This window comes from Dermacentor silvarum, chromosome 2 (assembly GCF_013339745.2).
Source record: "Dermacentor silvarum isolate Dsil-2018 chromosome 2, BIME_Dsil_1.4, whole genome shotgun sequence".
Taxonomy (NCBI): Eukaryota; Metazoa; Arthropoda; class Arachnida; order Ixodida; family Ixodidae; genus Dermacentor; species Dermacentor silvarum.
The window spans coordinates 91,121,762-91,133,886 of NC_051155.1; the positions used below are offsets into that span (position 1 = coordinate 91,121,762).

General features: G+C 48.0%; 1 protein-coding gene across 1 annotated transcript; it reads right to left on the reverse strand.

Annotated features, from left to right (window-relative positions):
* Positions 1-2,550: 2,550 nt before the first annotated feature.
* LOC119440217 (melanopsin) lies at positions 2,551-3,453 on the reverse strand. Its single transcript, XM_037705145.1, has one exon. It carries the CDS (start codon positions 3,451-3,453, stop codon positions 2,551-2,553), a length of 903 nt encoding a protein of 300 aa, XP_037561073.1.
* Positions 3,454-12,125: the final 8,672 nt, after the last annotated feature.

Below are 12,125 nucleotides of genomic sequence, written 5' to 3' on the forward strand. Positions count from 1 at the left end.
CTCCCAACCTTGGCCATGTCCCTCTACGAGCTACACACTGTCTTACATCTGACGCAACGGACTCGTCTTCCCGATACCCCGCCTTCAGTTCACGCCGATCTTCTTCTACCCGCCGCCGCTCCTTTTTCCCCATGATTCGCCATTCCAACGATGCTCAGGAGGAAAATTAACAGCCGCAGTTCCTGAGGCAAGAACTGCGCCGTCGTCGAAATTTGCAAGGCCTCTTCTTTCGCCGCCTAACGAGATTATAGTGTTTATAGACGGTGTCGCGACGAACGCTCTTGTCGACGCAGGAGCGGCTGTTTGTGTGATTAGTGAGTTTTTATGCCGCAAACTGAACAAAGTGACGACTCCGCTTTTTGATAGTTCGCTACGCACAGCGAGCTCGCAGAAAGTCAAGCCTTCGGCTACCTGCACCGCTCATGTTATAATTCAAGATGCGCTCTACGTTGTCCAATTTGTCGTCCTTTCTCATGCATCGCATGATGTTATCCTGGGCTGGGACTTCCTTTCCGCGCATAATGCAGTTGTCGACTGCGCTCGTGCACAACTCGCCTTGTCTCCGTTCTGTACCACAACCGTCGATGACCCTCACCCGTCTGCTAAAGTGGTTGTACTTACGTTTACGGACGCCAGTTTGACGTTGTGACTGACCACCATGCCTTATGCTGGTTCGTTGCCTTATGCCTTATGCCTTATGCTCGTTGGGCTATACGCCTTCAAGAGTATGACATAGGTGTCATTTATCGCTCGGGACTCAAACATTCAGACGCAGATGCCCTATCCCGTTCTCCGCTGCCTCCTGACTTACTTTGTTTACAAACTTCCACCTGCGATTCGTCGTCCCTCAGCATCACCGACATGCCGGCCGAGCAACGCAAGGATCCCTGGATCGCTTCTCTGCTTGACGTACTCTCCCACCGTTCGCTTGAATCTGTTCCACGCACCATTCGTCGTCAAGCACAACACTTTGTCGTTCGTGAAGGCTTGTTGTACCGCCGCAATTACCAAACCGATGGCCGCAGGTGGCTGCTTGTTATCCCCCGTCATCTGCGCTCAGACATATGCACCGCCTTCCACGACGATCCCAATGTGGCCACGCTGGCGTATTCAAGACCTACTCCCGCCTACGCCTGAGGTATTACTGGCGCGGCATGTATCGATACATTCGCCAGTACGTGCGGTCATGCCTTTCGTGCAAACGCCGCAAGCCTCCCCCTCATAGCACCGCTGGTCCTCTACAACCTTTACCGTGCCCTGTACGACCATTTGACCGTGTTGGCATTGATCTTTACGGTCCCCTCCCGAACACTCCTGCAGGCAACCGGTGGATCATTGTCGCCGTCGACCATCTCACACGGTACGCTGAAACATCTGCGCTGCCAGCAGCCACCGCGATAGACGTCGCTCGCTTCCTTCTTCGCCACCTCATTTTGCGACGCGGTGCACCCCGTCAATTATTACGCGATCGGGGCTACGTCTTTCTCTCGAACGCTATCGAGTCACTGCTCCCAGAATGCCACATTGTTTACCGCACCACCTCTGCATACCATCCTCAAACAAATGGCATGGCATGACGGAGCGTTTCAACCGTACCCTTGGAGATATGCTTGCGATGTACGTGTCCGATGATCACTCCTATTGGGACCAGGTGCTCGCCTTCGTCACGTACGCCTATAACATTGCGCCACAATCTACCCCCGGCTTCTCTCCTTTCTTTCTTCTATATGGACGTGAACCATCATGTTTCATGGGCACCATTCTCCCCTACCGACCCGATGTTTGGGAAGCCACGCCTGTTTCCGAAGCGGCTGCTTATGCTGAAGAATGTCGTCAACTGGCTCGCTCGTTTACCGCGCAAGACCAATATCGCCAAAAATCTCGCCATGACGAATCCTCATCTAGTTCCCACTATTCCCCGGGAATGCTAGTTTGGCTCTGGGTCCCGTCCACTACTCCCGGTCTTTCCACCAAGCTCCTCTCAAATTACCACGGTTCCTACCGAGTAGTAGAGCAAACATATCCCATCAACTATATCAGCGAGCCGCTCGAGCCATCTTCCGACCACCGCTGCCGAGGGCGTGAAATAGTTCACGTAGCACGGCTGAAACCATGCTACGACCCTCCTGTGCTGTCATTCCCTTAAGTCGCCAGGTTGGCTCCTTTCTGCGTGGGGAGTGATTGTACCGAAGCACATCGGCACCAGCTCTGTGTCAGCCAGTGAGGAAGAAGACGTTGACAATCGTGTGGTTTGTGCTAGGTGGGTTTTCAACGAGCCAGTTTGTTTTAACCGTCAAGCTTCGCCAAGTCTACCTGCCGAATACTCTTGTTGCAATATATATATATATATATATATATATATATGACCATATGTCAACAGCGCTTAAATGTGGGCACCGAGGCTGAGAAGTCATTTCCGTCAGCCCAAACAGAATGCACATATAGTTGGACCATCCATGATCCCCAGGCGAACACTCTCGGCCCATTGGGGGGTAATGACTTGTAACACTGAGCTAGCGCGTGCTGCACGACTTTCCTAGTTGCAGATACTCAATTTCTCTCAAGCACTTTGACACACCAGAACTGTGCGAAAAACATCTGAAGCAAACGACTGACCATGAAGTTCTGACTCACCACGGGGTTTAATATGTAAGGCACGTGAGTCTTCGAGCCGCGGCTGTTGACGTAAAATGTGTAGATCATGTACGGCGTCCAGCAGAGCAGGAAGCAGATGAGCACGAGGAAGAGGGTGATGTTGATGCGCTTCTGCTGCACCACCGAGTTGTGCAACCCCATGTGACTCTTCACGCGTGACATGTGGTCGGCTATGACGCGAAAAATGTTGACATAGCAGAAGGCCATCACTCCGAGCGGAATGAAGTAGTTGGTGACGGTAATCAGGGCCGAGTGCGAGTACATCTTGATGTCGCGCGGGTAGGCCGGGCCGCACTGGGACGCACCACGTTTGTAGACGATCTCCGTCAGGCCCAGGAAGGGTGTGATGGCGCAGAAGAAAGGCCAGAGCCAGGCGGCCACAAGGAACACGGCCACCTTACGGTAGCCCTCGCCCCGGTGGCTGAAGGGACGCGTGATGCTGAGGTACTTGTGGACGCTCATGTACATGAGCGTGTGGATCGAGCACATGAGCAGCAGCGCCATGGTGAAGCCGTTGAATTGGCAGAAGGCACGACCCATCACCCAGTCACCACGAAGCAGGGTGGCCATGGACACGGGCATGTCAAGCAGTGCCACCAATATATCGGCGATGGCGAGGTTCACGATGAACATGTTGGTGCGCGTGCGCATTCCCCGGTGCCGCAGAACTGTGAGCACTACCATGGCGTTCCCCATCACGGCGAGCACTATGAAGGCGAGGAGGAGCACCGCCATGACGCTGACCGCACCATCGCCGTAGTAGTAGTACGTGGTACTGTTGGCGGCCACCGCCTCCATTTTTGTAGCACCTGAGCGAAAAAAACGCGACACCAGGGTTAATCACAAACAAACACTAAGCAGAAATTACACGAGGGGAATTTTGCAATTATTTGTGAATGTCAGTGGAGAAAAATGAGCAGACCCACCGGTAGCTTTGAATGTACAGTTTTGTGTTCAGAGCAGGCAATGTTTGGATCAAGAAAGAAACTGCTCTCGATATTTCTCTTTGCAGCACAAGCGTTTAAACACACTCGTGCCATCCCTAATACTATAGGTTCCAGATGTGTTTGGTTCAGAGCAATAATGATTTTACTAAATCATCCGCTGTTCTATCCTTCTGGTACTGCTATGCTTTTTGTTAGTGTTGCCTGTTTTGCCATCTTTAACTTTACTGCATCTTATTATAACTCGAGCCTGAATCACCGTGTTTTTTTTAAAAAACAACGTCTACCATGTGCATACGCTAGGCCCGTGTGAATTAATTGGGTTTCACGTCCTAGCAGCATTTTAGTTATAGTAGATGGAAGCCGATGTGGAATTTCTGGCCTAAGGAAAGTTGCAGGTTACAGAATCACGTTTCATCTTTTGAAAAAAAGTCGCACTCTCGCCCGAAAGGTGAAGCATCCATTGCGATAGCAAATTAGTATAGAGCTATACGGAGTAAGTATAGTAGTTATATCGGCTGCATAAACTTGAACACGTTCGCTTACTAACTGAATTAGCAAACATAGTGTCAGCGCACACAAGCAAACTTGAATACATCCCACTCAACGGCCGCGAACAACCGCTGTCAAAACGCTGGCATGAGCAAGCGCAGTGGCAGCTGCAAACGAAGGTTCGTGCGGTCTATCGCTTCTACCGAAACTGAGCGGCGAAAGCATAGCGCATACAAAGCTATGAGCCATCTGCAGATCGCTTTCAGGATACGGTGCGGGCGACCGCCCGATGCCGCGCTAGTACAAGTACGCAGTTGCGGACAGAGTAGAAGCCGCACCCCCTGCATCCCGCGCTGCCTCCCCGCTTTCCTCCTTTCGCGTGCGAGACTGAGTCGCCAGTGCCCCTTGCACCGTTGGTGCCGCAGCCTAACGTCGCCTCCCCTCCCTCCCTCCCAGCCCCCAAGGCCTTTCGCGCGACGGTCGGGTTTGCTCTCCGCCGTGCGTTCGCTGTCCGTGAAAGCCCGCTTCCCTCGCTAGCTGTATGTGCCTCCCTCGAACATACAGTATACGGCGCATGGTGACGACATTATCGCCCTTGGACTTTATGGAACCTCACGGTGACGGCGACGACGACGACGGCGACGGCAGAAATCCTCTTGGAGTGTCCATATGATTGATGTCGCAATAGAAATATGTTTATTTATTTACTGATTTATTAAGCCCTCAAGGTACAGTTGCACATTTCAGAGGGGAGGGGCAAGGTAAATACACAGGCAAATCGCACAATAGTTGATTATAGAAAAAAATTACAAGTATAAATAAGCAGAAACCTTCGAAGAAAACGTCAAAGCTAAATACGTGGAAGTCGGTAATGATTAAAAAGAACAAGAAAAAATAATAAAGAATTGTCCCGGAAGTGTTAGATAAGGTGCAAGATATGGTGCGCGCGACAGCCCCCACCGACGCAACGTACAAGCGTAGTTGTTGGCAGAGTAGAAGCTGCTCTCCCCCTCGCTCCCGCGCTGCCTTCCCACTTTCCTCCTTTCGCGTGGGAGATTGAGTGAGCAGTTCCCCATGCTCCCGGTTGCAAGATACGCATTTGGTGCCGGAGCACAGCGTCGCCCCCCTTTCTCCCTCCGATACATCCACGGCCTTTCGCGCGACTGAAGTTCGTTTGCTCTCCGCCGTGCGTTCGCTCTCCGTGATAGCGTGCATCCCCGCATGCTTTCACTCGTACATGCGGCGCGAGGCGACGATTTTATCGCCCTTGGGCTTTATACTGAACCTCATGGCGACGGCGACGCCGACGACAGAAATACGCGTGAAGTGTTCATATAATTGCTATCGCAATACAAAAAGATGGCTCGCGTTTGCTGAGTTGAGCAAACCACGTTTGTCACAAAAGACCGCCTAATCAAAGCGCGCGCTACGCGTCACGTAAGCAAGCGAAAGAAACACGCCGGCCCCGCGGCAGCTTCAACAGAGGGAGAGAGCGCATACGCCTCAACAGTCGCCGAGACACCTTCTCACCCGGCGAGTCGAGGGAAAGATTACTACAGCGTGAGCGTGCGACAACGCGATGAGTCATCACCTACCCTCCTCGTCGACGATTCGACGGCGGCGGCCGAAGGAACGAGAAAATACTAGAAGATTCCCAGGCTTTGGCCATGATACGGGATCACGACTCCGATAGGAAAGTTGGAGAACGCCTGTGGAAGCTATATAACCGCCATGCGAGAATCGGAAGAGTTGAGTTCAGTCCGCACCGGTGAAGTGATGTACCGTGAAGACCAAGCGTCTGCGGAACAAGGGATTCCCCGGCAAGCTACTCGACGAGTTCATCGAGCGTCTGCAATTCAGGAAGAAGTTCCTGCTTCGAGATTTGCCCCGAGCTACGCCGAGTTCGTCTGACTGCAGGACCAGCACGGTGAATACGATTGGACACTTAGTTCATCGTAAGGATTGTAACAGCGCAAACAAGACACGGACAAAAGGAAGGAAAAACGACAAAACAAGATGTCCCTGTCTTATTTGCGCTGTTACGATCCTTACGATGAATCCCAACCAACCGGCCCAACTTGCCGTCTTGTTGCTGGACACTTAGTGTTCCTATTCTATTTGTACTTTACGTGTTGGGCTCTTAGTGCTTGTCGTTAATTATTTTCCTTTGTTTTGTGAATACCCGTCTGATTTGTATTGTGTTGTGTCTAGCCTAAGAGTACAAGTGTCTGTGTAACTGCCTTGTGTGAAGAATATATTTTTTGTGTTTCGACAACTCTGGTCTCTGACTCGGTCTTTGGACAGAAACCGGCGTTCGCTGGCGCACCAGAGGGCCCATTCTTAATTGTCCTTGCTTTCGTGGGATTATTTTCGGAAGCTGATAAGTCGGCTTTGGAATTTGGTCCGGCGTTTGCGCCTCGTTCACGGGGTCTGTGACAACGTTGCAAATTTCGTCACTGGTGCTGTCGGATGAATCTATTTTCATACAAAAGATATCCTCAAGCTGCACAAAAATTATACGCATACGTGTGCTTGTGATGCCTCACGTTCTGTTTATATTTCAAAGTTCCAAATAAACAAGATCTTTTTGGCCAAGGAGCAAATAAAAATCAAGAGGCACTGCTTCTTTCTGTCCAAACTGCCTGAGATTTGCCAATGCAAGCGTGGCGAAATGCATGATGTGGCGCACCGGCGCCGGGAACCTACAGGAAACTTTCTAAAAAAAAAGCCTTGTTTGTTTACGTGTCTTGCATGCTATCAGGTGTGCTTCATATCGGTAGGAGGTCGCCGTTTTCTTGTAAATATAGGTTCTCCAGGTTGCTGTTTAGAATACGACGCGTGAAGTGTGCACTTAAGCAATTCTTTCTTTTTATCTGAATCTCATTTCCGTGTTTAACAGTCAAACTTTGCTGTTCACGATGAGAACACCGTGGTTACGCAACACAGGAAACAGCGTATAGGGGTAAGTGCGGTGGACTCATGCCTGTCCGCTTTGGAAGTTGCATGAACCCGCGGTCAAACTGGGCGGATGTTGTGCAGTCAGCGACGAAGAAACTAAGATGGCTTAGAAGAACTTTCTGCGGGCTTAGTTGGTGCAAACTTGATAAACATTTTAAAGCGCGAACAAGCGACAAGGCACAAGTGCCTGTCACAAGTGGCACAAGCGCAAGCGCCTGTCCTGTGTTTGACCTTCCTTTTGTGCCTTAAAAAGTTTATCAAACTAAGATGGCTCCTGCATCCTGTTGTATTGGTTTGACTCATGCTTTCACTCAGATCGTGTCCCACCAGATGAGGGATTCGCGTATAGCAGTCTGGTCGTACTGTGCCAGATCCACGTCCTGCTTCGACAGATTGGATCTGCTTTGTGAAAACAGAACAGTTTGCTTGAGTAGGATGTCTCAGCCCCCTTGCTTTAGGTTTATCTTGAAAGAAACGGCAGAAAAGAAGGCTTGTAGTGCCATAGATAACAGGCGCTCACCCTGTTGTCTAGTTTCCTGTACCTTTTTTCTTGCCATTTCTTAAAAGAAAAGTACTTTTTACCGCTCCCATGGACTATTCTTTGTAGGATCGTCTCGCGTGTTTGCCTCCTTAATAGATAACACGCAAGACTTCTAAGGCGTGGCAATAAAAATAGAACGGAATGGCTGAGCAAGCTTTAAATACTGAACCTAACAACCAAGAGCACAAGAGGAAAGCGGCTCTACTGATGGACTTGCAGTGAAGCCTACATTAGCGAGCGGCTTAGCCATCGCGTCGCGGAACAATTCTGTCTACACGTTTCATTAAGTCCGAAACTGTTTTTCAAGAAATTTACACTGCAGCACAAATAATTGCAATGTTCACCCTACCCTCTTTTTGATACGCCTGATTCAGGTTTTGTGTCATCCCGTGTCCAAAACATTCCAAATCACGCAAGTGCTGCGTTTCGACACAATACATAATATCGGCATTCAAACCACTTATAATGACATCAAGATGCTCAAATGACCAAACAGCAACAAAGTGGTCAATCTTTCACAATTCAAAGGGTCTTAACTGCTTGGCGCATTTCGAAAGCATTCTTGCACGTTTCGAAGGGAATGGCGTCAAGGTATAACCCGAGGATAAAAATGCACGCAACATGCGTCGCGTTCTCTTACCAACTAAATCGACACCATACCGTTTCCTGTAGAACGGTATCCTTCGAAAGAATTACGACACAACATTGAAACATAATTTGTTGGCTATTGTTTGTTTCAAATTTGCAACGATTTGCGTTACTCAAGGAGATCGTTTGCAGCGGCAAGTTGTGCATACCGTTAAATGCTTTCATATATTATTTTAGTCTTATTATAATTATCCGCGGTCAGCTTTTCGTGAGGCCTTTATTATTGCCCTCCAATCATAATGGAGAGGTGTCAGCAGCCCACACAGGGTACTTTGACTTTCGCTAGCTCATCCACTAGCCAATTTTTATGAAACCTGATTTAGTACACTTTCTCGTCAAACTATTGCAGCGAACTCGCTTACCAACTTGGAATTTCACATCTTTCATCTTTCTATTTTCTTTCTTCATTCCAGTGACCACGGAAATATAATATAGCTAGGTCAATTAACTCTATCACGTTACCCTGAGAAATTATGGGAGTCATAAGCCTTGTAACGTTTTTGCTTTTAACTGTTCAGTGCATTCAGGGGATACAGTTTGCACTCCCATTTCGCAAATGCCAGTTAAAACATATAATTTGGGGCGCTATAACTTAAAATGATTCCAAACTGTTTTGATTCCAATTTCTACAATCAGCCTCCACGTTTGGTCAAAACATTTTCAGGCCACTCCCAACTTCGCCTGTCTGTCAATCGACGTCACGAAAACCGCGATAGCTCTCCATCTGATATAACGTGTACACAGTGATTATGCATGATTCAACCGCACAAAAGAAAAATAATCATTCCTGATTCGACACCTTTTTCACAATTAGCCCTCCGCTATTGGTCCAATGTTTCTGGCTACGCCCACTTCGCCTGTCTGTCACGCGACCTCACAAAACCACGAAAACTCACGACGTCAAAGTGACGTGTACACGAAAAAAAATGCATTAATATGCCGAACAAAACTGAAAATTTTTCTGAATAGCCACAGACTGCCCCCGCTCCGAAAGGAATAGATGGTGGCTGCCCGCCGATCGCTCAGGCCCTCGCTACTTGCACCTGCCGGTGAGCATATATTTTTTTTTTTTGCGCGTGATAAACCTTTTTGCGTGGCTGTAAACGTTATCGAGCCCTTTCGGCACGCATACGACATCGCTCTGCCAACTCTTTCTTACTGAGGACCCGTTTTAGCGGCGTTCTTATCCTTCCGTTGCATGCCGCCGCGATTTTCGATCAGCCACCGCAAGCTAATTAAGTAAGGCGAAGCGGACCAATCGGAGAAGCCAGCACCACCCTCTTCATGCGGTTATCTATTTTCACTGTGCTGGCTCTGCCCCATCGAAACCCTCTCCACTAGAGCGTCCTCTTTGCCTCTTGTCAGCCAATTAGATAAGAAAAACCGGCGAGTGTAGACAATGTTATTGGTTTTGAAAGGGAACAAAGGTGACCTCCTATAAACGAGGAGGGTGTTTCATTGGGTTGTTCAGACAACGATGCGGGTCACCGCCCGATGCTTGCGTCGGTGTTTACGTAAATTTGACGTCAGGAGTTTGGAATCAAAATACTTTAGAATCATTTTACGTTATAGCGCCCTTGCAGAGGTGTTTCACAGAGTGAAACACATAGTGAAACAAACTGTGAAACAGAGTGAAGAAGAGTGAGTGCTTCTGCTGCTGATTTTGTGAATAATTACAAATAAAAAGAAGTGATAAATATACTAATCAGACAATAATAGTGACGTTTGCTTTCGGCGTAAAAAAAAACACAGAATTTTAGTGGCAATGTATCAACAAAACCCGTGGATAACATTTGGAACACCTTGGGGCTAAAGGGAGACAGAATATGTCTGATATTAACAGGAATAATAAATGCGCAAAAGCCCTGCAATGGCCCTACCTCACGTTAACAGGAACAAATTCTTAAATTAAAGCTCAGTATAAAACTGAAAGCAGCGACCGCAAGCGGTAAGCAGAGGGATCCGGTGCTCACCTGTGCGTCTCCTAGGCGCAGTCGCAGGGGGCCGCCGGGGAACAGTGTGAGCGGCGGTGGTTTCCAACGGAACGTCGCAGCGGCAGGAAGTCTCGAGACTTTGCGAGTGATAGAGGCGCGCCGACGGAAGGCGGACGCGGCTCGCGCTGTCGCTGCAACTGCATCGCTCGTGCACGCGCCACTTTTGCCAAGAGCTACGCATGGCCGAAGGGCCTTAGCCCCGCAATTTGGCTCGGGCAAAGTCGCGAAAGGGTTCCCTTTCCTCTAACGTTTTTGGATAGGCGAATGCGTAAACTGAACGAACTAAAAGTAATTAGCCCTTGTTAGAAGAGCAATTGCTTTATGCCGTCTTGAATATTGCAGGATGGCCACAAACACGAGCAATCTAGCTGACGTATAAACAGCAAATTAGAAGCAATGTGTGCTAATAATCTTCACCTCTCCGATGACAAATTTTGAATCTCATGTATGTAGATTGCCTGTAAACATAGTGCCTCCTGTGAACCTAGAACTTAGAAAGCGGCACACAGGTTTAATGAAACGCCTACTATTTTGTACAGCAATCACTAATGTACTTCCGAAGATTCTAAAATTTCATACATAAGCCACAGTGCTGTCTACAATTTTAAACAAACATTTAGCCACTGTATCACTGCATTTACAAACGCAAGAATAGCATGATAGATCGCCTAAATATACTATCGGTACGCTCGTGAGGATGTGTGATCCCCACAGGAAACTTTCAGCTCTACGAGAATTTGTTTCAACGTGGCGATGTAATAAAACGCGCATTTTCTTGATCTTTGAGCATCGCACACCGACAGCTGCGGCCCCCTAAAACAGCAAACCACTAACCATAAATTGCGATTACAGGCACCGAGGCTTTTCCAAGTGGCAGTGGATTTGTAGAAGAAATTCTGGCGGACTTAAACATGCATTTGTTCTTCCGCATTGTCTCTGATAAAATTACATTGCATAAATAATCGACGAAACAAGGCTGCAAAAATATAAGAATTTCGCAGAAATTTAGGCATTTTTCGCTGTGGCAGAAAGTCTTATATATGAATTCATTATATCTATGTTGGCAGAAAGCCGTGGGCAGGTTGTGTACATGAGGACATGAACGTGTTTCCTGTTGTTGGTTGGCAATGTTTCTGAGTGACTTAGCGGCGCACCTACTACAATGAGGTCAGCATGCTTTCCTCGTCTCTGTAAGCAATTCTTCTCTCTCTCTCTTTCTTGAGGGTAGCCACGACATCACTTACGATAGTTTTTAGCTAGCTGTAAATCAAGGGGTTCCCTTCAGCGATGCCCATTGGTATTTATTGCAAGCAAGCAAGCCCGTTCGCAAAGCTTACTCGTTCGCAAGCGCTATTTGCCATTGACCATCCGGCTTCGCTAATGATATGTCCAGCATAAGGATTGGCTGCAATGTTTCTCTCACGAACAAGTGTAGCGTAAGATGTTTTAGTGAATACGGGCCTATTTTGAAAGAGTTGTTTTGTTCAAAAATGACATGAATTATTTGTACATATTGTACTGCATGTTTACATGATTATGAGTCGGCATATCCATGGGCTGAATCCACCTCAATGTAATGGGAGCCTCAATGAGGTAGAAAAATAAGGCTAAAGTAATTATGTGACATTATCATGGCAGTTCAAAGCCTTTAATTTGTTGCATGGTGAAGTAGACAATAGATGTACATGATAATAGGACATGCGTATACATTAGAAATCCTTTTATCAGTCATATGAGGTATCAGCGGCAATTAATTATTATAGAAAATCTAATTCAATACATGAGCTGGGCTGTTATTGGTTTGTGAACCCTTTCGTATAAATGCTATGAGTCGTATCGCCGATGATAGCGTTCAGGCCGGCATGGATCAGCGCAGGTGATTATCGAGCTGTT

What these genes read in the sequence shown, in the direction of transcription:
- LOC119440217 (XM_037705145.1), bottom strand. Translation starts at nt 3,453, where the DNA reads ATGGAGGCGGTGGCCGCCAACAGTACCACGTACTACTACTACGGCGAT.